The sequence below is a fragment of the Tripterygium wilfordii genome, chromosome 22 (genome assembly GCF_013401445.1).
Source record: "Tripterygium wilfordii isolate XIE 37 chromosome 22, ASM1340144v1, whole genome shotgun sequence".
NCBI classification, from domain to species: domain Eukaryota; kingdom Viridiplantae; phylum Streptophyta; class Magnoliopsida; order Celastrales; family Celastraceae; genus Tripterygium; species Tripterygium wilfordii.
This window is the reverse complement of record NC_052253.1, coordinates 12,086,172-12,112,217: the sequence shown is the minus strand read 5'-3', so window position 1 is coordinate 12,112,217 and position 26,046 is coordinate 12,086,172. Positions and strand designations below refer to the sequence as shown.

At 37.1% G+C, this 26,046-nt stretch overlaps 4 protein-coding genes and 1 long non-coding RNA gene across 8 annotated transcripts; 2 read left to right on the top strand and 3 right to left on the bottom strand.

The window, feature by feature from the left end:
- Positions 1 to 72: 72 nt before the first annotated feature.
- LOC119990945 (flavonoid 3',5'-hydroxylase 1-like) lies at positions 73 to 2,189 on the bottom strand. The gene is made up of 2 exons (XM_038837087.1): positions 1,287 to 2,189; positions 73 to 860 (listed from the first exon to the last, which is right to left on the bottom strand). Exons 1-2 carry the CDS (start codon positions 2,187 to 2,189, stop codon positions 231 to 233), a joined length of 1,533 nt encoding a protein of 510 aa, XP_038693015.1. The 3' UTR covers positions 73 to 230.
- Positions 2,190 to 6,472: 4,283 nt separating this feature from the next.
- On the bottom strand, positions 6,473 to 7,208 carry LOC119990516 (splicing factor 3B subunit 6-like protein). Its single transcript, XM_038836477.1, has one exon. It carries the CDS (start codon positions 7,095 to 7,097, stop codon positions 6,723 to 6,725), a length of 375 nt encoding a protein of 124 aa, XP_038692405.1. The 5' UTR covers positions 7,098 to 7,208; the 3' UTR covers positions 6,473 to 6,722.
- A 2,442-nt stretch (positions 7,209 to 9,650) lies between these two features.
- LOC119991637 lies at positions 9,651 to 12,404 on the bottom strand. Its single transcript, XR_005466247.1, has 4 exons — positions 12,295 to 12,404; positions 11,510 to 11,728; positions 10,791 to 10,921; positions 9,651 to 10,506 (listed from the first exon to the last, which is right to left on the bottom strand). It is a non-coding gene; the product is annotated as an uncharacterized LOC119991637 (long non-coding RNA).
- A 164-nt stretch (positions 12,405 to 12,568) lies between these two features.
- Positions 12,569 to 19,767, top strand: LOC119991634. Of its 4 annotated transcripts, none has more exons than XM_038838007.1 (9): positions 12,569 to 12,925; positions 13,247 to 13,341; positions 13,706 to 13,783; positions 14,613 to 14,719; positions 15,017 to 15,072; positions 15,624 to 15,798; positions 17,049 to 17,075; positions 17,661 to 17,951; positions 18,701 to 19,767. In XM_038838007.1, the coding sequence occupies exons 1-9, from the start codon at positions 12,743 to 12,745 to the stop codon at positions 19,588 to 19,590; spliced, it is 1,902 nt and encodes a 633-aa protein (XP_038693935.1). In that variant the 5' UTR covers positions 12,569 to 12,742; the 3' UTR covers positions 19,591 to 19,767. The 4 variants fall into 4 exon arrangements, with proteins under 4 accessions (XP_038693935.1, XP_038693934.1, XP_038693936.1 ...); XM_038838006.1 differs by having other exon boundaries at positions 16,992 to 17,075; XM_038838008.1 differs by lacking the exon at positions 17,049 to 17,075 and having other exon boundaries at positions 12,743 to 12,925; positions 18,701 to 19,590.
- Positions 19,768 to 23,136: 3,369 nt separating this feature from the next.
- Positions 23,137 to 24,498, top strand: LOC119991558 (heat stress transcription factor B-4-like). The gene is made up of 2 exons (XM_038837901.1): positions 23,137 to 23,484; positions 23,767 to 24,498. Exons 1-2 carry the CDS (start codon positions 23,197 to 23,199, stop codon positions 24,496 to 24,498), a joined length of 1,020 nt encoding a protein of 339 aa, XP_038693829.1. The 5' UTR covers positions 23,137 to 23,196.
- The last annotated feature ends 1,548 nt before the right edge of the window (positions 24,499 to 26,046 follow it).

The following is a 26,046-nucleotide window of genomic DNA, read 5'->3' as shown; positions in this document are numbered from 1 at the left end:
TGGGGTTTTTATTTCTTAGAAACAAAACAATCCACAATCACAGAGACAAGTAACTCAAAATTCACCAATCAATAAAATAAAACTAGAATTTTTATTTTGAAGAAAGAAGGCAGAGGAATACTCTTCACTATGCCAAAAGAGACATAAAAAGAAAATAACACCAACATCGATTCATTGAAACAACAAATCTTGGTAGAAATCACACACAATTTCATGACTTTATATAGGAGCTAGGCATAGGCACTAATAGCAAGTCTTGGTGTGATCATGGCAGAGAGTGGCACTGCCTTCTGCAGTACAATCCCAGATGCCTCATCCATGTTAAGCTGATGAACCCCATTAGGCAGTTTCCAGTCAAAAGAGTGCACTAATGTCCCCAAAATGTACTCCACCAACACAATCCCCATTCTAAACCCAGCACAAATCCTTCTGCCTGCACCAAATGGGATCAACTCGAAATCGTTCCCTCGAGGATCGATTTTGGCATTCTTGCCACTCATGAATCTCTCTGGATTGAACTCTAGAGGGTTTTCCCACACCTCGGGGTCCCGACCTATTGCCCAAATGTTGACACTAAGTCTAGTGTTCTTGGGTATGTAGTACCCATTAACTTCACAAGCTTCAATTGAAATCCTTGGCACACCTAGTGGTACTGTTGGGTGTTTGCGAAATGTTTCTTTGCATATTGCTTGCAAGTATTGGAGTTTTGGGATGTCGGATTCTTGCAGTCTCCGGTCACGACCGATGACCCGATCCATCTCTTCATGTGTCTTCTTTAAGATGCTAGGGTTTTTCATCATCTCTGCTAGTGACCATTCTATCGTGCTTAATGAGGTATCAGTACCTGCTATGAAAAAATCCTAACACCCCACAAAAAAACACACAGAAATCAGTCAAAATATAACACTAAATACAATAACAAAATATCCCACCGGGACAAGAGCCCTTGTAGTTTAAGTCACTGCAGTGGCCATCACAAACATCTAGTTTGTCTACCAAATTAAAAAAATTATGTAAACACCACACTAATAAAATAGACGGATTATCTATGATTAAAACTGCTAAGAAACTACATTAAGTTCTATTGCTGGCCCCGTAACCCTGTCCCACCTATCCATTATTTCTTTATCCAAGTCCTTATCACATTGTCTAAAGAAGTAGACATTTAAACTACTTTGTTTCGAATATATTAACATTAAACACCACAAATTATTGAACGAATGCTGCATATATATATATATAGATATATAATAGAGATATATAGGAGTTAAAGTAGAGATTTATACCAAAAGTAGTGCCTTAATATAGGTAATAGTAAGCCTTTCTTCTTCAGAATTTTCCATATTCGCCATGACAACATCAAGAAAATCTGGTTTCCCTTTACGTTCATGAGTTGTAGCCATATGTTCCTCCATCATCTTTGTCAAGACCACATCAAATTTCTTGTGCAACTTCTTCATTCCCTTCTCGATCCCTTGTAAATCCATCCACGCTATCGACGGTATAAAGTCCCCGACGTTGAAAAACCCAGCGCTCTTCACCATCTCCAGCACCATGTCCTTGAAGTCATTGGATTCCGAGCCCTTCGTCTCGAAAACCCGTCGGCTAAGGATCACTTGTCCGATCATGTTAACCGTGGTGTATGCCAACATTTCAGGCATAACAACAATTTCACCTCTCTTACTGGACTCGCACATGGCCCGAATCATATGGCCCAACTCTATATTCCGGACCGGGGCCCAATCTTCCAGGGCCTTGCCTGCCAACACGTGTAGGTTACTCAGCTTTCGCAACAGTTTCCATCTCGGCCCATAATCCGCAAAGGTTATGTCTTGGGCGTTATAGGCCAAGTGGGTCGCAGTGGCGTTAAGGGGCCGGTTCGAGAAGTTGAGGTCCAGGGTCTTGAGGAAGGCTCGGGCCGAGTCTGGAGTCGAGGCCACGACCATATTACAAGTGCCCATTTTGAGGTACATTACTGGACCATATTTTTTGGCCATTTGGGCTAGTGTGACATGGGGCACGGAGCCTAGGAGTGGAAGAGCACCGATTACGGGCCAACCTTTTGGGCCCGGTGGAAGCGGCCGTGGCGATTTCTGGAGGAGTGATCGGATGATGAGGCGGGTGAGGTAGAAGACGGCCGCCGCCACGGCCAGCTCACGGAGGAGGAATTTGTCTAGCAATGCCGCCATGATGAGGTGGAAATTAATGACTTCAATTCTTTTGGGTAGTGGTGGTTATGTGGGAATGAAATTGATGTATAATGTATGTATATATAAGGATATATTGATGGGTTAACAATGTAGTAGTTAGGTTCCTGAGCACGTGACGGTGCTTCCCATCTATCCATTGATCACTTACTGGTCTTGTAGGAGACATGTAATCACAAAATTTGCAGTCCTATACATGCAGTAAAGGAAGTACTTCCTTTACTGCATGTATAGGACTGCAAATTATATATATATATATACAGAGAGAGAGAGAGAGATAATTAACTCGGGGCATTTACTTCAGTTTAATTGGCATAGAGAAGAGTTCACTTTACATAAAAAGTAATGGTACAAAACCTTTGTGTTCATGTGTGGATTTTGCCTGAATTTATCTCGTTGTGAGATGAAAAACTTCTATGCGTTCGGGTTTAGCGGTCATGTGCATAATAGATGTTCAAAAGACAAATTTACATATATGGTGTCATTCTCTCTGTTTAAAAAAAAAAAATTTGTTGTGACTAGAATTAAAAATAAAACTCTCATATTTATAGCTGATTATGACCAAAACATTTTAGGAAAAATGATCAAATAGGGCAATGTATCGAATTTAGTTTTTAATTCTTTCTATGGGAAATCAATTGTTACTAATAAAGGCTAAATGAAGGGAAAATATATATAAATTAAATCCGATTAGATTTCAATTTTTCAAAGATATGAGAAATATTGGTAAGTGTTATTATTATTACTATTATATATGTGCTACTTTTGCTATAAAATGTGCGAATGTTGGGTGATAAGGTACGTAGAGAAATTGGTTTTATACGAAGTAATTAACAAACCAGTAATTAATTAGTTAATGACTAACTAATTAAGTGATTAATGATAAAAATATCAAATTAAGTCGGGTCACATCACGTGCACATCACCATATCTACCTATAACAAATGAAAATTCTTCTATATCTACTATAGTTTTTAAAACCGTACCGTGCACCAAACCGTCTAGGTTGAAGGTTTTCAAGGTTCAACCAGTACGATGAAGGTTGAACTCCTTATTTATAATACACAATATATTAATAAATATTTATGTATATAGTATATATTATATATCATATACTACCAAAGTACCAATATACAATTGTGCTAAAACAAAGCATGGGCCTTCCCTTACAATTTTCAGCCTCTTAACCAATCAAGTCATGCATATATCAGCCCACAGTCTCCTTTGGGCTCAATATCATTATAAGCCCATATTCTCCTTTGGGCTTATCCTTCTCTCTCTGACTCTCTTTACGACATTCTTTCTTAAAACCACGATCTACCACTTAATCATTGATCTTCGTACAATGATGGATCTGGATCATCAAGTTGGGCCAACTCCAATTCCAAGGGGTTCAATTCCGCATCTGATGATATTCTATGTTCTTATGAAGAGTATAATAGTAACTAGGATCTAGGACACCTTCAACGAAGGCGACACATCTTGGTTTTTTTGTTGGGGTTTTGAAAATCTTGGAGATTGGGTTTATGTATATGTAGTTCTTTTTGAAACTTGCCAGTTTTTTCTTGAAAAACGGCACGGCTTGATTCACGAATTGCCAGCATAATCACAGTTCTCTTGCACATACGGTATTTTCTTGGTTTCATGCCATCGTGACTGTTGGTTCACCATATTTATGGTAGAACTCACGGTACGGTATTAAAAACTATGAAATCTACCGATTTTCTCCTTCACCATGTTAGTTTAATTAAATAATTAAGATCACGACAATAAAAAAAAAATTAGGGTTACTAATTTGATTATAAAAAACAAAACGACACACATGAAATGAATATATATATATATATATATATATCATTAGATATGAACATATAATGTTTCCTAGCTCGTCCAATTGGTGGGTTGTTTCTTTGTAATTGAATAATCCTTGAGCCATTTTCTGTTTGTTTCAATCACTTTCCCTCCATATTGCTTTGTTTTCTGAGCATTTGCATCTTAATCAGTAATCTCCTTTTTAGTGATCATTAGTTGGTTGATGAGATGGTTGATAAGGGTTGAGGTGGAAACTGTTAATATTGCTAAAACTTTAGTCTCACGTTGGATTGATAAAAAGGTCCACCTCCTCTCACACAAATGATGCATTTCAAGCCTAAATAGTTCGGAGACAGTCAAAAGAGAACAAAATCCGTGCAGGACATTGGCCAAGTATCACTTACTAATGTTTCTTTTCCCCTGTTTCTGCAACTAATGGTTTCGTAAGATTCTGGATCATAGGATTCGAACTCAAGACACATGACCCAACCACATGGGATTCGAACCAAAGATGAAAGACCTTAGCTGGGCTCACTTAGGCTTGTTTTATTAAAAAAAATATTGGGCGTGTACTAGAGCCCAAGCTCGAATTCAGCTTCAAGTCAAATCGGAGCCCATTTGGAAGCTCCAGAGTCCAGAAGACTAAATCCGACTCCAAACTCACAGAACTGAAGCATAAAAGATTCAACTGCTAAGTCAAGTACAAGGATGGAACTATAGAAGTTTCGGCATAGCCTTGTATGGTGCATCACCAGATAGATTGACTGACTCAAAGTCCATAACGATAACAGCCAACAAATCCATTGCAAGCAAATTAAAACAGGTAAGGGGGAAAAAAAACCGTCGAATAAGGATTCTGATATTCTGAAATCCCTTGAACTGTTCATACTCAGAATCATGTATCATTTAAAGAAATGTACACGTTCTGCGTGTAAGACTAGGACCATTTCCAAGTAGAACAATAGAGGAAGCAACATACTGGATCAAAGACCTCGATAGAATGGATCAGCTAAACACTCCTCAACTAGGCACTAATTACACAATGAACTGGTGTGATAAGACATTGTCACGATTTCATGGATGGGCGGGAAACCACCTTTCCATCTATCATTGTTCTGCTTTTATTGCAATAGTCACTGAAAGGATGAGATTTCTTTAGGCTATGCGGCGGACATTGAAGAATTCGCTAAGAGTTTGTAAGGCAGTCTCCCTCACTCATCTACAAAGAACCACACAGGAAAATTGTTGCGAGAGAAATATACGTTTGGGATCTTTGTTTGATGATTCTCAGAGTCAGAACACAGAAGAAGGGTCATCTTTCAAGAGGAGGGAGATTGACGCTTATTGATAGCACTTCATCAAATTTGCAGGTCTACTTCAAGTCAATAAGCCATGGGACCATACAATTATTAGATAAAATGGTTATTGGGAGAAAGTATCATAAGAAGCAGTAGAAAGATATAGCTTAGTGAAGTGGACATATGCTAAAGCAATCAAGATAATTCAGAGGTTTCGGAATGAAATCGCAACAAGCGAAATGTTTAAAATTTACGAGTTTCTAAAGAGTAAGCAGGGAAGCTAAGGTGGAGATGGGTGACAACAGTGGTGAGTGGTAAGTTGATTTGAATATTCTTCACACTAAACAAGCTATGGAGTTTCTGGAACTGGGGATGCTAATGAATTCTTTTGCTACATCTACAAAGTAAGAGGTACTATACAACACACACTATATTATTACCCAAGTTGAAGGTTGAAAATTCACAAACTATAAATTACAAACCACATGCATAATCCAGATACCTCCAAATACATAACATAAATGTTTCCCCAGCGTACCTGCCAAATATGCAAAGCATCAACGTAATCTCAATCTTCCATATCAAATTTAGAGATTTGTAACCATAGAATTGACCGATTATAGCATGTATTCCAAGTTTCCAACAAAGAAAAATATCAAGAGCTCAATTCCTTTGATTGCCAAAAATTCAAGCAAATCACACAGCACACAAAAAGACAGTGGTTGATCTTCCTACACTCAAACTCTCCCCAAATCAAATCAAAGACATTAGTTGATATTCCTACACTCATAACATCCCCAAGGCCCAAACCAAATAAAAGACAGTAGCTGATCTTACTTGAGGCTATTTGCGCAGCTCCTTCGTAATTATTATATTTGCACCTCCTTGGTGCTTACTAATATTTCTTTCCATTGAAAAAAAAAACACCGTCGTAGAGACAGTCCAGAGGCTAAGATAGTATTGCATTTAGCATATAGAAGGCAACAATAGACTTGGGATAAACAACATCAAATACACCCCATCCCTACAAAATTTCAAAGTAAATGCCTATTCAAGCCTGTTGTATTATGTGAAAAATATTAGTCACCAGAATCGGATAACAGACAAACCCGAAACCAGATAAGAAGACCCTGTGAATGTACAGATGAACATTCATAGCAACATAACAGTTTCATCACATAACTAGGAATTGAAAGTTCAACCATAGTTGTATAGTACCATACCAAGACTTTAGAAATCAAATAACTTCCCAAACTTCTAATATAAACTTCAACTTGATGCGCAGTTCACCATATTCTTAACATCAGAAACTGGATATTCCAAATATAACATGCACAATTACCTTCATAAACCAACAGTATTGGAGAACTTAAAAGTACAAAAAAAACAGTGACGTTTCGTAAATCTACTTATCTTTGGTGGAGACGCCGTACTTCTCCTGCAACTTGGCAATCTCCTCCTCCTTCTTCTTGGCATCGAATTTCTTACTCATCTTGGCCTGCTGGTAGTAGAGGACAATAAGGTACCTGTTGGCGACGTTAAAGCCGGAGAGGTGATCGACCGCGGTTTTGGCATCGTAGATATCCTCGTAAACGACGAAGGCGGTACCGCGAGTGTCCTTGCCGTTTCCTATGCGGATCTGCCGGATGGCCCCGTACTTCCCGAATATATCGTACATCTCCTCGCTAGATATGTTGAACGGCAGGTTGCGGACGTAGAGTACGCGGTTAACCTCCGGTGGAAGACGAGTATTACTCTTGCGAAGACTGATCGTGGCCATCGTCGATTTTAGTCGCCGGTGATTGGAAACCGATAAAGAGAATGAATCTAGGGTTTACCTGGTTTAGGAAGAGCAAGTCGAGATTGTGAAGAGTGCCTTACTATTAAAACTGATGGCTATCAACAGTCCACACGTATTAGGTGACCTTAAGCAATATCCCGATCCAGCCCACGGCCTTCTTCTACACAGATGGGCTGGGCATGGTGCAGCAAGAGTTGGGCCCAGCATAAGAAGGGGAGGCCAAATAGGGTCCAAACACTTGACCCAAAATGTTCACACTTTTTTTTTTTTTAAATTACAAAGTGAGGGAGCTATTATTAGTTTTTTAGTTGTTTTTTTTTAGAAAAATCAATATTGATGATTATATTGAAAATAATTTTTTTTTATAAAAAAAAAGGCCAAAAAAAAATTAAGGCTAAATCTTACAACACCCCTTGCGATTTAGATAATTTTTATATGCATCCTCGATAGTTCAAAATTTTTGATAGACATCTCCTATTCTTAAATTTATCTTTTGTAAGGTTCTTTTGTCTATTTCTTGTTAAACTAATGCACCCTCTATAGCTCAGAATTTTTGATAGAAATCCCCTATACTTAGATATAACTTTCTTGAGGTTCTTTCGTCCATTTCTTGTTAAATTAATTAATGTGATAATTGAGAACATTAAACTAATCAAACGTGTTATATGATAACATTGTTGTTTTTGCATTGTCATATGAAAATGGTTGGAGATTGGATGTTTAGTTTCTTACGATAATATATAATGGGTGCATATATTTATAGACATCTATATTGTTAAGTTAAGACCTCTAAAATATATACTTTTGAAATTTATTGATTTCAATTGATTTTATTCTTTTGATGTGACACTTGACAGTTTTTTTGTTAAATCAATTAGTAAACAGTGACTTTTTTTTAACTTTTACAATGATTTTTTTAGTTAATTTTAATGAATATATATTCATTAATATTTTTGATATTTTTATTATTAAAACATTAAAAAACACAAAAAGACAAGAAAAAAAAAACAAAAAACAACAGCGACGTGAATCATCAAGATTCTTTTTTTTTTTTTCATATTCAATTATTTTGCTTCACTTCAAATTTTACATTCTTACCACCTCTCTAGTTTTTTTAGTTTTGCGTAATCTCTTCGAAATTTTAACGAAGTACAATGGGTGTTTCTCAAACTCCTATAACTACAGCGGATATACCTAAAAATGATGCAAACAATAAATAAAAGGGTGTTGGTAACACATTGCCAAAACTTATTTAGTTCCTACAGCTAAAAGGTACAAGGATTTGCTAAGGATAGCACATTCAGTTTCTCAAACAAATCTAAATTATCATATGCGCAAAACATGGACCTTGCATGTTGTCAGCCAGTCATTTATCTGTTAATAATGAACTAAGAATAGACAATATACATTTGGGATCAGAAAGCGTAATGACCACCTTCATATTATTCCCACCCTCCTTTCATGTTTCGCCATGGATAAGCACAAAGAGGTAAGTAACCCTAGAGATCATTCATCAAACCAGAAACAAAAATCTTTGTTTTCATGTTTCATTCTTTGTGATCAAATGCTCTTATTTGCTATACTGTGTTTGTTTATTCATTAATTCATGGAGTGACTGGAGGATGTATTCTTGAGCTTGAATTGGTTAATATGCGTTGGCCAAGGGGATATTAGCCAATTCAAGATCAAGAGGGATGTTTAGTTCCCATCTGTCACCCAAATCTTCTAATATTATACATAGACAATGCTCAGAATAGTGCATTCTAGGAAAAGAAAATGCTGGACTGATTGAATATTTGTACATCTACAGCAAAATGGTTGGATGTCTGTTCCTCAATTTGGAGGGTGGGACGCAAAGTCTCCGGGAGCTACTGATTACTCCATGGTGTTTTCGAGGGCTCGAGCTAACAAGAAGCAGCAGAAGAAAACTGATTTTCCCAAGCACCGTAGCCTCGGAAACGAGCAGGAGTTTGTTACTCCTGCTGTTCAGCATCAACAAGATGATTCTGTCATGGTAAGAATACTTCAATGTTCCATCACAATCTAAAATTCTCTTTTGCTTTATGCTATTTTCTTCTAGGGAACATAATAACAAGTAGTTGACTGAGATGATCAACTTGACTACTGCAACTCTTAGCATAAGCGAGAGGACGCGAGTTCAAATCACATGGGTGGTGTTTCCATTATCGCAATTTGCGAGATGGATCATTACTCAGCCCAGCGTGTGCGAATCCACCCTGCACTATCTCCCTGACATCCCCTCCTGGGTCTTGGCCAGGATCTCAACTGGTCCATGGAATTGCGGGGTCTTCCATGCGACTGGGGGTTTACCAGTTATTTGTCCGGTGGATAGCTGGTTGGGTTCCACATTTAAAAAAAAAACATACTCAACATGTATCGGTCCATATCCCCTTGGCCAACGCGTATGGATCGTTACATGTTTGAGTATGTTCTTGCCAAGAATGTTTTATAATGCTCCATCAACTAGAATACATCAAGAATTAATAGAGGAAAAGAACAATAAATCAAGAATTGATCAAAGAAGACATTTTTCTTTCTAATCCCATGTACATTTGTTGCACTGCAGAGAAAAAAGAAGATATTGACCTACATTAATTGCTGTATTAGGCCTTGATTTCCCTAAGACAGAGAAGCCAATCTCCTAACATTCAACCACTCTTACTTAATTGAACAGCGTCATTGATTCTGTCTTGTAAATTATAGAGGAAGCAGGTTCATCACTGGAGAACTAAAGTATAATGTTTATCCGTATTTATTTATTTGTCTTCCAGTAAAAGAAGGGGAAAAAACTAAAAGCTTCTGTAAAGGTTAAGTATACTATATCTATTTATAATAAAAATGTACAATTTCTGACTCAATCACAACGATGTTGTTTTGATTGTTTATATTTTAAAGATATAAAATTTGTGAATTGCTGGAATCGCCGATTTCAGACGATTCCAGCGATTCACAAACGCGATTCAGTCTGCTCTGCCATTCAAAGCACGATTCATATCATTATCCATCAAAGTCGAATCGCATGAACCGAATCATAATTCATGCGATTCTAACAACCTTGGGTTGAAGTCCATCTATAGAGCTAGATACAAAGCAATTAAGACAACCAATCATTCTCTCTGTGTTCAAATTTGAAGAATTTTTTGAGCCCTTCTACCACTCTAAGTTGAAAAGGAAAAAGGATTCTACTCACCGGGTTTTGAAGTGGTAGATTTAAAACGCTTCACCAGAGCCTGAAGAGATGATAGGTACAAGGCATCCGCCTTATCAATTCCATGGAAAGGATAGCTGAAGGAGGCATTTTAACGTGTTTTCCAGAACCAAAAATAACCTTAAGTTCATCATTTTCCCAAACAACTCCTCCTTTTTCCTGAGAAGAATAGCAATTTCTTTGAAGCATGAACCAAATGCCAGGTTGTTACATAACACAAAAATACACAGGCAGATGAACAATAAATTGTAAAGTATTTGAAAACTCACAAACAAGAGCATATTTCAACAAATTAATGATGAGAAAAGTATGTTAGGGAATATACGAAATGAAGGCAATTTTAGTGACATAGCTAGCGGTGTACAATAGCATGAAAATGTTTATGATTACAATCTTTCGGACAATTGTAAGGAGATACTTTTTTTAAAAAGGAGACTATTTACCCAATTTCCAAGCTTTAGCAGTCTCTTCCATTGTGCGATGCTCATGACATGAACTACGTAGAGACTAGAGAGGCACGTTCACAAAAGCTGCCAAACGAATTGCCCGAGAAGTTGCTTCTCCTTAATTCAAGCTGCTTGTGGATTAAAAAAAAAACCAATCGATACAGTACAAATGGTTAACAATCAGACCTCAGAGTAAGAGTTATCTGCTGAAAGAAGCAAATATTTGCCAATGATTTCAGCTGCAGAAGGATGCACCAACAGGGTGTTTCCTTGCCAGTACTGAAAATTAAGCCCAAAGTTTTGACAAAGATATTTACAACATCAAAGACAATAAACGAAACGAGCTTTTGATTGTTCAAAATCAATGGAGACAACAAATAAAATCAACTCGATCTGCAAGTGAACTATACACAAAAAAAAATGAAAGTCTTTCTTCTCACGCACTTAAGGCATCTTACACACAAGTCACCAGTAGAAGGTTCTTAGATGACAAATCAGGCTGATAAGAGAAGTCAAAGAATGAGAAATATAAGGTGAGGATACAAAAATATTGTAAGGGCCCTTGACATTGAAAAGAAGGAATGAAAACATTCAGTGTTTTTTAAATGAAAATAAAATAGACAAGGCTTAACATAGACACAGGCATATACTAAGAATGAGAATATCAGCAGGTAAGAAAACTTCAAAAATACATAAGAACATATTGCAAGAATTACCACTGGGGGCCGTGAAAAAGTATGTCTCTCCCGACCAGTAATACGGTAATACCAAGGTCTATCGTTCTTTTCTGCCCTTCATATACAGTATCTCCATTTTCTGCATGGAGCATAGCCAAGGCACCAAGAGACTTGCACTTCTTCAATCCTTCTAATAGAAGATCATCACTGACCATAAAAGAACCCTTATAGCCATGAAAATTTTGAAAGAGTTGATACCTACAGGAAATTTAACAGATTGAATTATGTGTATTCATTGCACATTCAAGCATCTAAAATCCTAAAGGAGGCCATTGGTAACATTCCACTAGCGTATCCCCAAATCGCAAATAGAAACCAAGTTTGGCTTATAAAACCTGAAAAATTAAGTACACTTATCTTTCTCCTTAACCATTGTTTCCATTTCCCTTGAAACAACTTCATCCCATATAGTAATCGCCATAAATGTCAGCATTCTCCTGCTTGTGAGCATCTACAAGAGTTCCTAGAGCTTTGACGAAGACCAGTATGATATTCCCACTGGTCCTCACCATATCCAATTCCATCTTCACATAACTTTTTTCATTCAGTCAGATATGTAAGGCAATTTCGAGAACATGACCGCTGATTATGCAGTCTGACTACTAAGAATCTCTCATCAATCAGATTATTTCTTATTGGCCACCACAAATTTTCTCGGCAAGCAAACAAGATTTAAAGCTTAATTAGATTTTTCTCTAAAGAATCTACAATCCAAAAGAGGGCAGAGAACACAAGTACTCGAATAGAGAGATTCCATTGAGTACCTGGTCTAGTTGCGAGTTTGAAGGAGACCTGAAGAAGAAAACTGGGAGGGATAAGAGAAAGAGGAGTCGTTGACCGACGACCTCCATACACATTACACAGATACCTGCCTGCTTGTGGAGTTTCCATTCAAAGTACACACTACACAGTCGGCTTGTGGGCTCTCCTTTGCGGGTTGACAGGCCCACGCGAGAGATAACCATCTTTTCTTTACTGTGTTTAATAAATATAAAATTTCAGAGCGGCGGCAAAAGAAATCGAAGATAAATAAACCCTACTGGAGAGACTAGAGCGCGCAAACCTACTCTCCCAATCCCTCTCTAGTTGAAGCTGCATCTAGTCAGATATTGCCGGAAACCCTACGGTTGTTGACCTTTATCGTAGCCGCCGTAGACGGCTTTCACCGACCGTAGACCCAACAGAGGTTCTGCCGGCGACTCGAGCTGTTCAATGGAGACACTATTAGGGTTTGAAAGTGAGATAGTGTCTATTGATGACCAGCAAGGAACAACATCGTCGTCATCGTCACACGGCTACAAATTGGTTCCGTGGTTGAATTGGGACGAGTGGGAGTATGTTAGAGATTCGCTCTTCTCTTCTTCTCCCCGCAAGATAGCCGGTGCGCTTAGAAGAGTAAGGCGCGCTGCTGCACTCCCTGATTTTTCGTTTTATGAATAATGAATTCTTATGGTTTATCGGAAACTTTGAATATGATTCCTGTTAGACGAATCTGAACATCGGATGCTTTTTCCTCGTAGTCAAATTATAATGTGCTTAGGGATGTTAGGGTTTAGGGCTTTGATGAAGCCAAAATTTGAAAAGATCCTTTCAGATTTTTTTTTCTCGCTTATCCCATGACGTTTCTGGCTTTGCCTGCACCTACTACAGTTTCGTGTGTCTGAGATCATGTTTTCTTCTCTCTAATATTAGCTTAATACCTTTTTTGGGCTCTAGATATCAGTATGGAGAAGCAGAGGATGTTTACCTGTTGTAGTTGATGTCACAGCTTCAATTGTTGAAATTCAGCTGAAGGATCCTTCTTTCTATAGGTAAGCTTTGCTGAGTTTTTGTTTTCAGTTCCTTTTATTGCTTATGGAAGTGGGGACAACATGGAGAAACAGAAGAGGAGGCAAATTAGGATGAATAGTCTGGGTACTTGTTTGGCTCTAGAAATTGAAAGTTAGAGAAAAGATAAGTTGGAAGAAGGTTGTGGAAACTCTGAGGAGCAGAAGGAATAAACAGTTAATCATAGGAGTTGAACTGAACAATGCGAAACAAGTGGAAGTGGTTGCATGCTTTTTTGTCTATTTAATTTTCTTGTGTTTTCTTACTTTTTTTTATAAAAATTCCCTTCTCAATTGCATTTTGAGTATTATATTCACGCTTACAAATTTTCCTTCAAATGTTTAATAGTGGGGAGAACAAAATACCAAGTGATGCTATACATTCAGAGCAGATATTGGCCATGTTGTATTGTATGGCAATCATTCGGTGAGAGCTACTACCTCATTTGTTCCTCCCTTCTTTCTTCATAACTTCTTTTTCTTCCAGTGATTGGGTGCATGATTGAGGATGGCCATTCCCAGCACTTACACCATATTCTCTTTTCATGTTGGTATGAAAAATGAAAGTAAGACTAGCTTAGCATGCAATGTGCTTGGCATTGTAACAGAGACTTTACTCTTAAGAGGTTGGATTTTTCCTTATTATTACTGATTGACATCATGTCTTCACCCTCCACAATAGTTTGTTTAATTTTTTATAGTAGTACACTCTATGGACAGTGATTATGCTTCTTTTACAGTTGGAGATGCACTTCCATCTGCTTCATTATCGAAATGTTTGCCTTGTTAATTATGGTCTCATAACTTAAAATATTGCCGCTAGTGGAACTGATTCTGGTAAAAGATTGTCCTTGTTAAGATGCGTTGTACAACCAAAGCACCTCATCACCTTGTCTAAGGACTGAGGTTTGGTTCTCCATCCCCATGAAGCAGTCAAAAAAAAGTCTTCACAAATTTAGGTAACATCATTCTCACAATGCAAGTGATTTGCAAGGACATTTACCGTTATGAACCTTATGCATCCCGTGATGACACAATCTGTTCAAATATTTTGCTCGAATTTATGTGAATGTTAGACGCTGCAAATACAAATAGAGATGGTTGACATAGTTTATTTGGACTCTATTTTATTTTTAGAACTATAAAGGCTTATGCTGAAGATTTTATATGATATTGGTGGCTGTTTGTGCATATATGCATGTAGGTTCCAAAAGTTGCAATATTAGACTTACACCCTTTTCATTTTATATCTGAAGCCTTGTGAACTGTGTTGTTGAGAAGAAACGTAACAAAAGGGAGATTTCAATTGCTGCTGCTGCTGACGCAATTGGAATTCCTCGTGCAGTGATTGATGTTCGTCATGGTAAACCTTCAACTAGTTATTCTTCGTGTGCTACTGTTATTTTCTTTTTGGTTTCCTTGCTAATATTCATCTTAACAATAGCATATACTCTAGATTGCCACTCTGTTGCAACCATGCTCCTGACATGCTACATATGGGATTCATGCACTTGTTTCCTTGAAACCTCCATAGCTATCCATGCAGTTTGATGTCAATGGAAAGGAGCAGATTTTGCTTCTGATTGATTTGCATTAGATTTTTTTTTTTGAGTTGATTTGAGAATCATATTGCTCTTTCTTGGTCATGATTTGATTGCAGAGGGTTCTCACCGAGATCTTCCTGCACTTCCCCTTGTTCGAGATTCCTCTGAAAAGGTTTTTTTTATTATGTCTACAATTAGTTTGATCATTTATTTTTAATTCTTCTCTAGTAGTCTTTGTATGTGGGTGAGGCTGGCACAGTAGAAAATGCTCTGTTGTAACTGTGGTGTCATGAGGATCTACAGAAAGGGGCAAATGTGTTGTACTGAGATCTCATGGATTAGTGGTCGAGAAAATTATATTCGAGAGCTTCTCTAGCACTGCCGCCATCTCTCTTTGATTGAGCTTTTATAATTATTCCTTCTGAGAAATCTTGTGCAAGTATGTCATAAGGTTCAGCAGTTAGGTTACTACTTGCTACTGTTTAACACATAGTAGGAAAAAATGTCATTGGCGCTACCAAGTAGATGCAATGAAAATATGATTTCTTGTCAGAATAAGTTCCCTTTTTTGGAATGAATAGGTTCACTTGGCAATTATCTTCTTTTTGTTAGTTCAATATTGACCTGTACAGAACACCTTCTTTTGTGCTTTCTATATTTGTTATATATTTTCAATTGATTTCTTATGCTTAAACTTTATATACCTAATTTTGAGAATTTCAGGCACTTGCTTGGCTGGAATCTTACTATTGGGAACCCCAGAAGAAGCAAATCCCCTTTCAAAAGGATGGAACTGCCAATATCAGAAATGATATCAAGTCTAAACTCAGTGAATTAGCTTTCCTTTTGAGAGAGAAGCAGAATTCCCATACCGGTTCGTCATCTGTAAAGCGAAAAGGTGTGTCTTCTTTGCATTATTTTCCAAGTCAATTTCTTGTTATAATGCATCAGAATAATGCCCTCTAGTTCATCTGGTATGCCACTTGATATTTTATAAACTGTTTCTGATACCACCACATTGATGGCGTAATATACCCCACATGAATTTTGTTGTCTAACGGTGAAGTATCAGATTGTTTTGAAACTTGCTATTTATGCTTTTGAAGGGATGCTCTGAAAATGATTTCTATGCTGCCATTGTCCCCCCCCCCCCCCCCCAAGATTTCTTATGTTTTCCTTTTCATTCTTTAATCATTCTGTCCGTGTGCAATGATTTGAACCAAGCATTTCTTAGTTATTACTTATTTTCCCTATTATTCTTCACTTCTACATTTTGTTTGTGTTTCCAGTTTGATTGATGAATGCGCAAATGTAATTTTGCATTGAGGAGGTTTCCTTGAGCTTATAGAAGTACAGCGTCAAGCAGTCCTACAAGCCATGGATAGCTCAGCACACTAATTAGAGCATTTTAATCACCTTCTCACAGCCTTAACAAGAGATTTTGATAGGTCTGACTGTTAAATGCATGAAAAAAAACCTCGTGAAATCATTATGTGTACCATATCTAAAAAGACCGGATATACCATTCCATTTATTAAATAATTCTTCTGTGAAATTCTTATGAAAAGTAACAATTAAGTACGAAAATCTTGCAGTCCAACAGCTCTTGAACGAGCAAATCATCAGGATTTTGGTTTTTATTAGCATAAAATTAAACGATGTTGAATTTCTCCTTCCTTTATGTTTTTAAAGTTTATCAAAGAGATGACTCAGAACACTATAATGGCGTTATAGGTTTTCAAGTGCTTTTCTTTTTAGGATTTTGTGTAGGGATGGAAAATATTGGGTTGAATGTTTTCCAAAATTTTTTTGAAGTTGCAAAACAAAAATTGTTGACATTGAAATATTGTACATACACTTAGACTTTCATCAGTTGGTCATGATCTGTTTTGATATGTATGTTCATATCACCTACTACTTGTTTTAATGTACTTGTGTAGGGTGTTAAATTTCTTTCACAACTCTTCTCAAGGGAAATGCATGCAAATGAGTATTTCATGCTTTAGTTTGAACTAGGTTGTAAGTAATAAGAAATAACTGTAACAATTTAGATTGGCATTTAGATTTTTCATTTTGATACCCACTTTTTAGGTAGCAAACATCAAGAACACCTTTTCGGCCGTAGTAAGTTTTTCTCACTTGTGGCAGGCAAGCTTCATTCATCCAGATCTGTAGGTGAGACCATCTTCACTGTTGTTTTAATATGCTAAAAGTGGTTGGGAATTTCTGGATAATTAGAATTGTTTGTAGATGCTATCAGACTTGGGCATCTGATTCAAGAGATTGTAGAAATCACTTATTTTGAAGTAAACTGTCCAAAAAAGAAAAAGATATGAAACATTTGATCAACTGCTACTTGAATGCCACTAGTTGATTTTGCATGTTTACTAGTAATAAGGCACGTTCCCTGTAATATAGAATATAAGAACCAAGTTAAATTCCCATTCATAAAAAAGGAAGTTGAGGAAAATTGTATTAATCCCCATGATAAGGTTTTTGATGTTATTCATTTATCACCCTGCTGTTTATTTATTTATTATTTTGAGACTGCTATTAAAAACGTTCATGTGAGACATTAGGTAGAGAAGCTTTCAGATGGGGTTAATGATTTTAAACTTCTCTTCTATTGTAGTAATATTAATTGTACGTGTTCTGTTCAAAGCTTCGCTGCTTCTTCAAGTGTTATAGGAATTCTTGCTGACAAGTTTTGATACGCATAGTCGAACTCTCGGTGCTGATGCATATGCATATATTTTTCAGGCACAAGGAAACAGGTTAAAAAAACTCTCAAAGTTCTTGTACGTTTGTATTCGCTGTTCTCTTCAGAAGTAGTATCTGCTTTGTTGGAATTCTTGCTTGAAGCTGCTATTTCCTCAAATACGACGGCGGTTCCTGGGGACTCCCAAGCTGGCCAAAAGATGTATTCTTTGTTGGATGACTGGAAGCTTGTGGTGATGAAATTTGCGAGTAAGGAGCCAGAGTTGCTTCTGAACCTTCTTAAAGCTGTTCTTGACATGATTGAAGCTCAAGAAGTTATGAAGTACGAAATAGGTAACCATTAAATAAACTTTTTGTTCTTCTGTCATCTGATTTGTTAAGAAAATTAACTTACTGTCTAATTGTTTTTCAAGTAGGAACTTATTTGAACAATGATTCATTAACAAGATCTTGATCGGGATAGTTATCACATTTCACAATTCTACATTTGCAATCTTAGAGCCAGTGTTGGGTAGGCTTGAGAGTTGAGACTGTACATTTGCTTTATTTAATGATTTTGTTGGGTCGATCAAGCCTATAAAAATAGTTATTAGTCACCGAAGGTGTTAAAAATTTTCATCAATATTTTAAAAGGTTTTTTTTTCTCAAGCAACAACTTTCTTTGCAAGTTTTCATCAGCAGAAACAGATTTGACCTTGTGTCCATTTTCTCTTGCTCAGTTTGATGTGTACTTATAGCACTAGATCAACTTAACTATTAATTACCAACCTACTTCAATCCCATTTTAGGCCTTTATAGATGGATTTGAAGTAACATGGTCATTACTCACTCGAAACAAGTATATTAGAACATCCTTAAACTTCGAATCCTCTGACATTCTAAAAACAATTAATAATAAAAATCAATTTTATGCATTAAAAAGAAAACAGAACATGTTTAAACTTGTTGCTCAGGAATTTCTTCTTCCATTCAATTCTTTTAAATTTTTACCTGAAAGCGATGTAGGACAGAGTCGAAAAAAACTATGTTGTAACTTTATGATGGTTCACGTAATATTATTGGCATTCTCTGAATCTTATCAGGGACACAGTCTCGCGTGAAGTTGGAGCCTGCTATGGACTCTGACCAAATTGAACAGCTTTCATCTATGTTTTCATGGTTTATGGAACATCTTGTCGAGCTAAAGCCCCAGTGCTCCAAAGATTCTGCAGCTGAAAACGACTTTCCTTCATTAAAAGTTAATATACCAAAAGCGGTTTTGAAGGAGCTCCTACATAAATGTCTTCTGGTATCAGCTTATGGCAAACACCAGCTTATGGATTCAGCCCTGCTTCTTGCACAGCTTATAGGTGGCAGCACTCTCTTGGAAAAACTCCAGAAACTCAGTGTAGTATGTTTGTTTAACTCAGATATCACGGAAGCCAGCTTCAATCTTCTGCAAGATGAATCTATCCGTCATGCGGCTGAGAAGCTAGAGTTGGTTAAACTTCGCCGAATGAAAAGCAAAGTTAAGACAACAGATGACAATATGAGAAATTCAGATAGGTGGGTTGTGGCAAAAGCATGGAACCCATGTCCAATTGGCATGTTGCCTCGTGCCCTTGGTTCTTCTGGCCGTCTTCCTGTTCTCAACTTCCATAGTGACCATGAAAAGTTTGGAGAGGCATCAAAAAGGAAAGGGAACTGGGTACTTGACCGATGTAGTGGCAGGACAGAAACTAGCTCTGATATGGATTTATTGGGCAATGAAGGTTCTGAGATGAGTAGAAAGAGAGAATCCGGTACCGAGTCAGCTGACATACATGAAAAATCAAGTTTGAAGAAGATGAGGGAAACTGTAGTCGATTGTGAATTAGATGGTAAAGATTTTTCACCATTAGGTGCTGGACATCTGATGATAAATGGCGTTTGGAAGAATGTTGGCCAAGAAGAGTTGATTGCCATTCAGTCTTCTGTAAGGATTCTGGTTTAGTAAATCCCTTTATCAACTCCTGACATTCTTCTATGAAGATTACCGGGGACTAGAATCCAGAGGCATGGTATGCTACTTACATTCTCGTTTCTTCCTCTCTCTATTGTTATTTGTATTAATTGGTGTTTTGCTCTCGCATATTTTTTGCTTAATGGTTAGAAATTAACTTATCATAAATCTTCTGGGATATTAATTTTGCATGTAGTTTTGCTCACATTTAAGAGCCAGAATGCCATTCTTAGGACATGTGATACCCCTGCATTATTTGGAATTGACCCTATTACCGCATTCCCTCAAGCCTCATTAGGCTTAAATACATAGAGCATTGACTGAGCTTCTTCTTATGAAGCAAATCTGGGGTCTGAGTGGGGCCAGCACTCTTGGTCCTCATAATAAGGATTGCGCTCATTCTAGATTCTGGCATGAAGTTGCTACGAAAATTGTGGAGAGAAATACATCTGTATTTACTATGACTTTCATGATCCTGCATTTCACAATTGAAATTATTCTGTAGACTCATGAATGCTAATGCATAAATTGAACTTCCTGTTCATTTCTCGTTCCCAACAAAAGTAGAATGTGGATATATATATATATATATATATATATATATATATATATATATAATGCAATGCTGTTATGAATTACCTCATGATCCAGTGGCTGGTATCCGATCATCCCACATGAACATGATCTAGTGGTGGAAGAAAGCCCAGCAGGGGCGACCTGAGAACACATGAACACAAGCCCAGGCAAGTGGTGACCATAGCGCACGCATGTGATCTCAGGGCGCTCCTGTAGGAGTTTTCCACGTCTGCGTCTGTGTCTCTGGACATCTTTAGATATTATAGTGGTAAAGGGGTGATTTCATATATGTTATTATATAGATATATAGAAGCACATTATCCGGTACTACTTGCCTCATTTGTACTACAAAACAGTACAGATTTTAGTTTCCATGCATTATTGTTGATGATGGAGTACAAGTACATCATTGTACTACGATGTTAAAACTCCCAAGTATATCTCGCTACATATTTGACGTGTCTGAAAAAATCTACTAATTTAATATTAAATATTTGAACAAATGGACTTGCCTTGTTGGTTCCGTTCAATTACATTGGAAGACTATACAAATGGCAACGGAACATATCAGATATCTTTAGTATTGTAATTCAGAGTTAATATAACTTGTAGTCATTTAAACATTCATTACGTTCTAACTCACTCATTAAATGTTCAAACGTTTTAAGTTGGTAATTTAAAGTTCTAATCTGGTAATTCGCACAAATTTGTTCACTTTTGAATAGTTAACTTGCCTGTTGATTGTTGATTGTTACTGTTGAAGATTCTGGTGTGGATTGACAGTTGTAACGTCGAAAGTAATTTTTTTTTAAGATGTTCAAATCTCAATTTTTTTTATGAACGGTATTGATAACGTGTGCTCTAAGGACACTTGTTACGGATTCATTACAGTATGTCACATTATATCATTTTCTCATTTAATTTTTTAAACTCAAAATACGTATCTTTTTAGGATTTTACTACGTATTTTTCATTCTTATCTACTATTTTTAAGACAGACATTATCATTGCCCTTTTATGAATACGAACATTAGCAGTGTATAAGAACATATGAAAAAGGTAAGACATAACATATATAAAACCATTGTATCGTACTGTGACATAGAGAAAGGTCAAAAAGCAGATGAAGTTGTTCTTTCCATCTCCTTTCTTGAGTACACAAAGGATCAATGAATTAAAGAGCTTCATCGCAGCTAGCTAGACTTGTATTGTTTGTCTTTCCTGTGGTGAAAAAAAGACATGCTCCTGATAATCTTTTAACCATATTTTGTCTTCCACGCCTCCATGAGCAGAGAGTATCTTTATCACCTTTATCTTTTTGAATAAGAAATTAAGAATTATTGGACGACTTGGTAAGAAAAGGCAGTGTTGTTTGCTTCTGAATGGTCTTAGATATACATACTCGAGCATCTCCAAACTTTCACATGTGAAAAGAAAAAAATCAAATATATGGTTGGACATACCACCAAATTGATAGATACCCTACCAGATGCACAAAGAAATGTGATACTATGATTACAATTCAAATCATGCATACTATTCTTGTACCACCCAGTTCGATCGGAAGAGTTTTTTCTCGACTCAAACTAATATGAATGGGTGTTGAGCTTAGGAAGAAAAATTCGTGCGGAATAATATAAGCCGACTCAAAATGAAAAAAAAAAAAAAGAAAATTATGGTGGGGAGCAGCGGACTATTACACTTGTTCAATGGTTCTTGTCCTGTACTGGACTCTGTTACTGTCCAGAGACAACTAAATCCACTTTATTGTTAAGGAATATGAGTGCATGATGAGCTAAAGATGTCTTTTCTCATACTTTTTTGCATGTGAAAGCTCATGATTTGGTCATTAGAAGATGTGGGTGGTTTCTTTTCTCCTTTGGATCCTCACAATTCCCCTCATTAATGGTGACTGAGTTTCGCCCTTAAAAAGTATTATGGCATTCATGTGGCTTTAGTTTAGCCACGCACACTTCATAGTTCATACTCCAATAAGAATTATTAATTATTGTCTTATAAAAAAAAACGAAACTCCTACATTTCATTCCGAGATAACAAATATTAAATCTAACGTCATGAAAATAGCCTAAAAATTTACAAACGTCGGACAATACCAAACTATTCTAAGAAGTTACAAACACCGAATTATACCGTAGTATGCGAGACAGTTGTTAATTATTGTTGTTGGCTAAAGCCCAATTTCTCTTTTACTTGGAAATCTACTTTATAATATTCTATGATCTGTTTTATTTTGGCATTTACACTTGTGTCAGTACAAGACAAAGCTCTCTCTCACAAAGCTCTCTCTCTCTGTCTCTTTGGTGAGAAAACTGAAAAGGCAAGTAGTGTCACATGGAGAGATGGGAGACGGGGGGTCGCATAGCATGTGATGAGTTACATGAGTAGTGAAATATTTGTTCTCAAGTCTTGGAAGAGTTGGTTCTTGTTTGGAATAGAATCTTCCTCATTATTCAATTTTACACACACTGGCAACCTCACAGTAACAACCAACCAATCAACCATTTATATGTAGTTAGCAAATCCAATTCAAATACTATAAATTAATACTTTGAAGCACTTGATACAATGCTCATTGTGGATGCTATAATAATTCTAGCAATAATGAATGGTTATTGTACTGACATGGTCATATATCCTTCTCTTAAAGTTAGAAACTACAGCGATAGAGAGAAAAAAGACAACTTTTATTTTAACAGCAATCATACGGATCTCAGTGTTTTTTGTCCGAACCATCCTAAACGATGAGATGACCATAAATGTGGGGTCATGATTTCACATGGATCATGTTCGTCCATCTCAGTATTTGAGATAGTTGGGACAAAAAAACACTGAGACTTTAGTGACACAAAGGTCAGGTCATATGTTTGTGTTTCATAAAGCCATAAAAGTATAATGAGTGTGTCTTGTGAGTGAGAGATGTGCTTTTCAACACTTATTGATGATCTTAATTAAGAGGGAGTGGAGAATGGAGAGAGTGTTAATATTGCAGTGGTGATTTTGATGAGAATGAACAATGAAGAGATGGTGTCATCATCATCATCAGTGATAGTAGTAGAAGTGGAGGGTCATCAACAACAAAAGGGAGTAGTAGTAGTACCAGCACCATTCTTGACCAAGACATATCAACTAGTAGATGACCCTCTCACTGCCCACATTGTGTCTTGGGCTCAAGATGACTCCTCCTCCTCCTTTGTTGTCTGGAGACCCTCTGAGTTTGCTAGAGACCTCCTCCCCAACTACTTCAAGCACAACAACTTCTCAAGCTTTGTTAGGCAGCTTAACACCTATGTGAGTGACCCATCATCTCTCTCAATCATTCTGTTTATATTCTGTTTGTTTGGTTTTTGTTGAAATTCTCAGCCCAAATACATCAATAATATTGTCCGCTCTAGGGTTCTGATTCACCGTGGATGTATCGGATTATCCTCACGGCTTTATCTTTATTATGAGGTCTTGTTGATGTGTGAGGAGTTGAGCTTCACTTATAAATTATTCGGTTGGATTATGCTAGCAGATTGATGTGGGATTTAAGTTTTGATATGGTTTGATTTTGTGTTTTGTTTTGTTTAGGGGTTCAAGAAGGTAGTGGCAGATAGATGGGAGTTTGCAAACAAGTATTTCAGGAGAGGGGAGAAGCACTTACTATCTGAAATCCACAGAAGAAAAGCCCCTCACCACCACCACCACCACCACCACCAATGCCATGAAAATCTTCAATTTTTGGTTGATTCTTCTTCTCCACCATCACCAAAACCCAGTACTAATCTTGACATTCTAATGGCACTGGCCGAAGATAATCGTCGTCTACAGAGAAGAAACTACATGCTGTTATCAGAAATCAAACACATGAAGAGCCTTTACAATGACATTATCCACTTCATTCAAAGCAATTGTGAATCCCGTAAATTTAATGACTGTACCGGTCAAAAACCGCCCACATGTGAGCGCTCGACAAAGACATCCTTGCAAAGCACCCACGTTTTGATTCCAACGAGGAATACACGGCTCAATTGCCCAAGTCAAACACCCCGAGGTCAAAAGCATTGCCTAGCACCCACGAGCGGACTAAGATGGTGGGCGAGCTCCTACAATGACCACCACAAAGATTATAGTGTTAATGCAGCAGTACCTGAACTTGTTGAGCTGGTTTCGGAGCGATCGATCGACCAAATTAGCAAAAGTACTAGTAGTGATGGTTTGAGTAAGTTTGTAATTGATGATGAGCCAATTATTAGTCCGGTGAAGCTCTTTGGGGTATCTCTAAGTGGCAAGAAGAGGCTGCACCCAGAAGTTCTTGATTAGTGACTAAATATATCATAATATATCATCAATCAGAAACTATCTCATAAATTAATTAACTTTATTTTCTTCTTGAATTATATATAGGATTGTTCACTTTTTCTAGTGCTTCTTCATATATAACTAATTTCGTCAATTTATTTTTTAACTATAGATGCGGCGAATCCCACAGCATCTATGTGTTCCTGACTTTTATTTTATTGTGGTTTATTACAATAAATATTGGATTTTCTTGTTCACACTTTTGGTTCACATATGATATTTCTCCTATAAATATACACACACGTTTACTTCAACTCTTAAAATCATGTTCTATATATGTTTTGTAGAGAGTACATATATTGGTGAATATCTTTGGGGTCATACCATATAAACTCGAGAGGTCCTGAGTTTAATTTTCATTGAAAACAGTGCTCTTATAACCACATGTCGGGTTTTGGCTCAACTTACCACCCATATGAAATGAAAGAGGTTGTATGATGTGATTACCAGTTACCAAAAAATGAGTACAAATTATTGTCAAAGTAAACTACTGAATCTTCTTTGTTTCACCGAAGAATGTGTGGGTCTCTTTTCAAGCCATCAAGTCCAAGCTTTCCTGGGCTTTTCGGCCTATCCCCTACGAGGCCTGTTAAAGTGGGCCCATTTGATCATACGAAGCCCACCCTTGAGAACTATAAAGCCCATGTTATAGATATATGGTTATTCTAGTGGGGTTATTCTAGTGGGCTAGTGGGCTTACTTCATCATACGAAGCCCATTCGTGAACTACAAAGCCCAGATGGACTCATATAAAAAATGTGCCAAAATGGGGATCATATCTAACATGAATTTGGAGGAATAATCATATGTAGCATATGATAGTGGGTAGTGATTTAGTGACCATAATTCCTCAATATTTGAAAGCCACGTATATCCACACTTGACCAAACAAATAGAATCATATATATATATATACACACACACTTCTCACACGCGTACCAACTTTACGCACTTGTTTTTTAATCATAGATGTGACGAATGTGTGATCCCCACTTTTGTTGTGCTTTATTACAACTATTAGATTTCGATTGCGTGAAGTTGGTGCGATAGTTAGTTGGTACACATGTGAATATATATATGCTTTTGAAGGTGTCACTGTTAAGATTTAAGAGGCTATGCGTGGTGGGTCTAACGGCAAATGCAATAAGAAACAATTTACTGGGCCAACATTTTTGTTGGCCCGGTCCCACCTCTATTACACAAAAAGTCAAGTCAAATACGTATTCTAATACAGTCACATCAGCAAAACACAAATTTCTATACACTTTTTCTTCCCACACACTTTCTCTTTCCACCCAACCCAACAACATTCCATTCCTCCATATTATCCACAACAAAACTACACCAAAAAGAAAAAGTGAGGAAATTGAAAAACATCATTGCATGGAACAAACTTAGTTGCAATTGAAGGTCAGTACCACGCGCAAGAGGAAACAGATCGGCGGCGGCGCGTGCAGTTGCTCGTGAGTAAGATCGTCTTCGCACAGCGGCCGCTATCAAGAGAAGGAT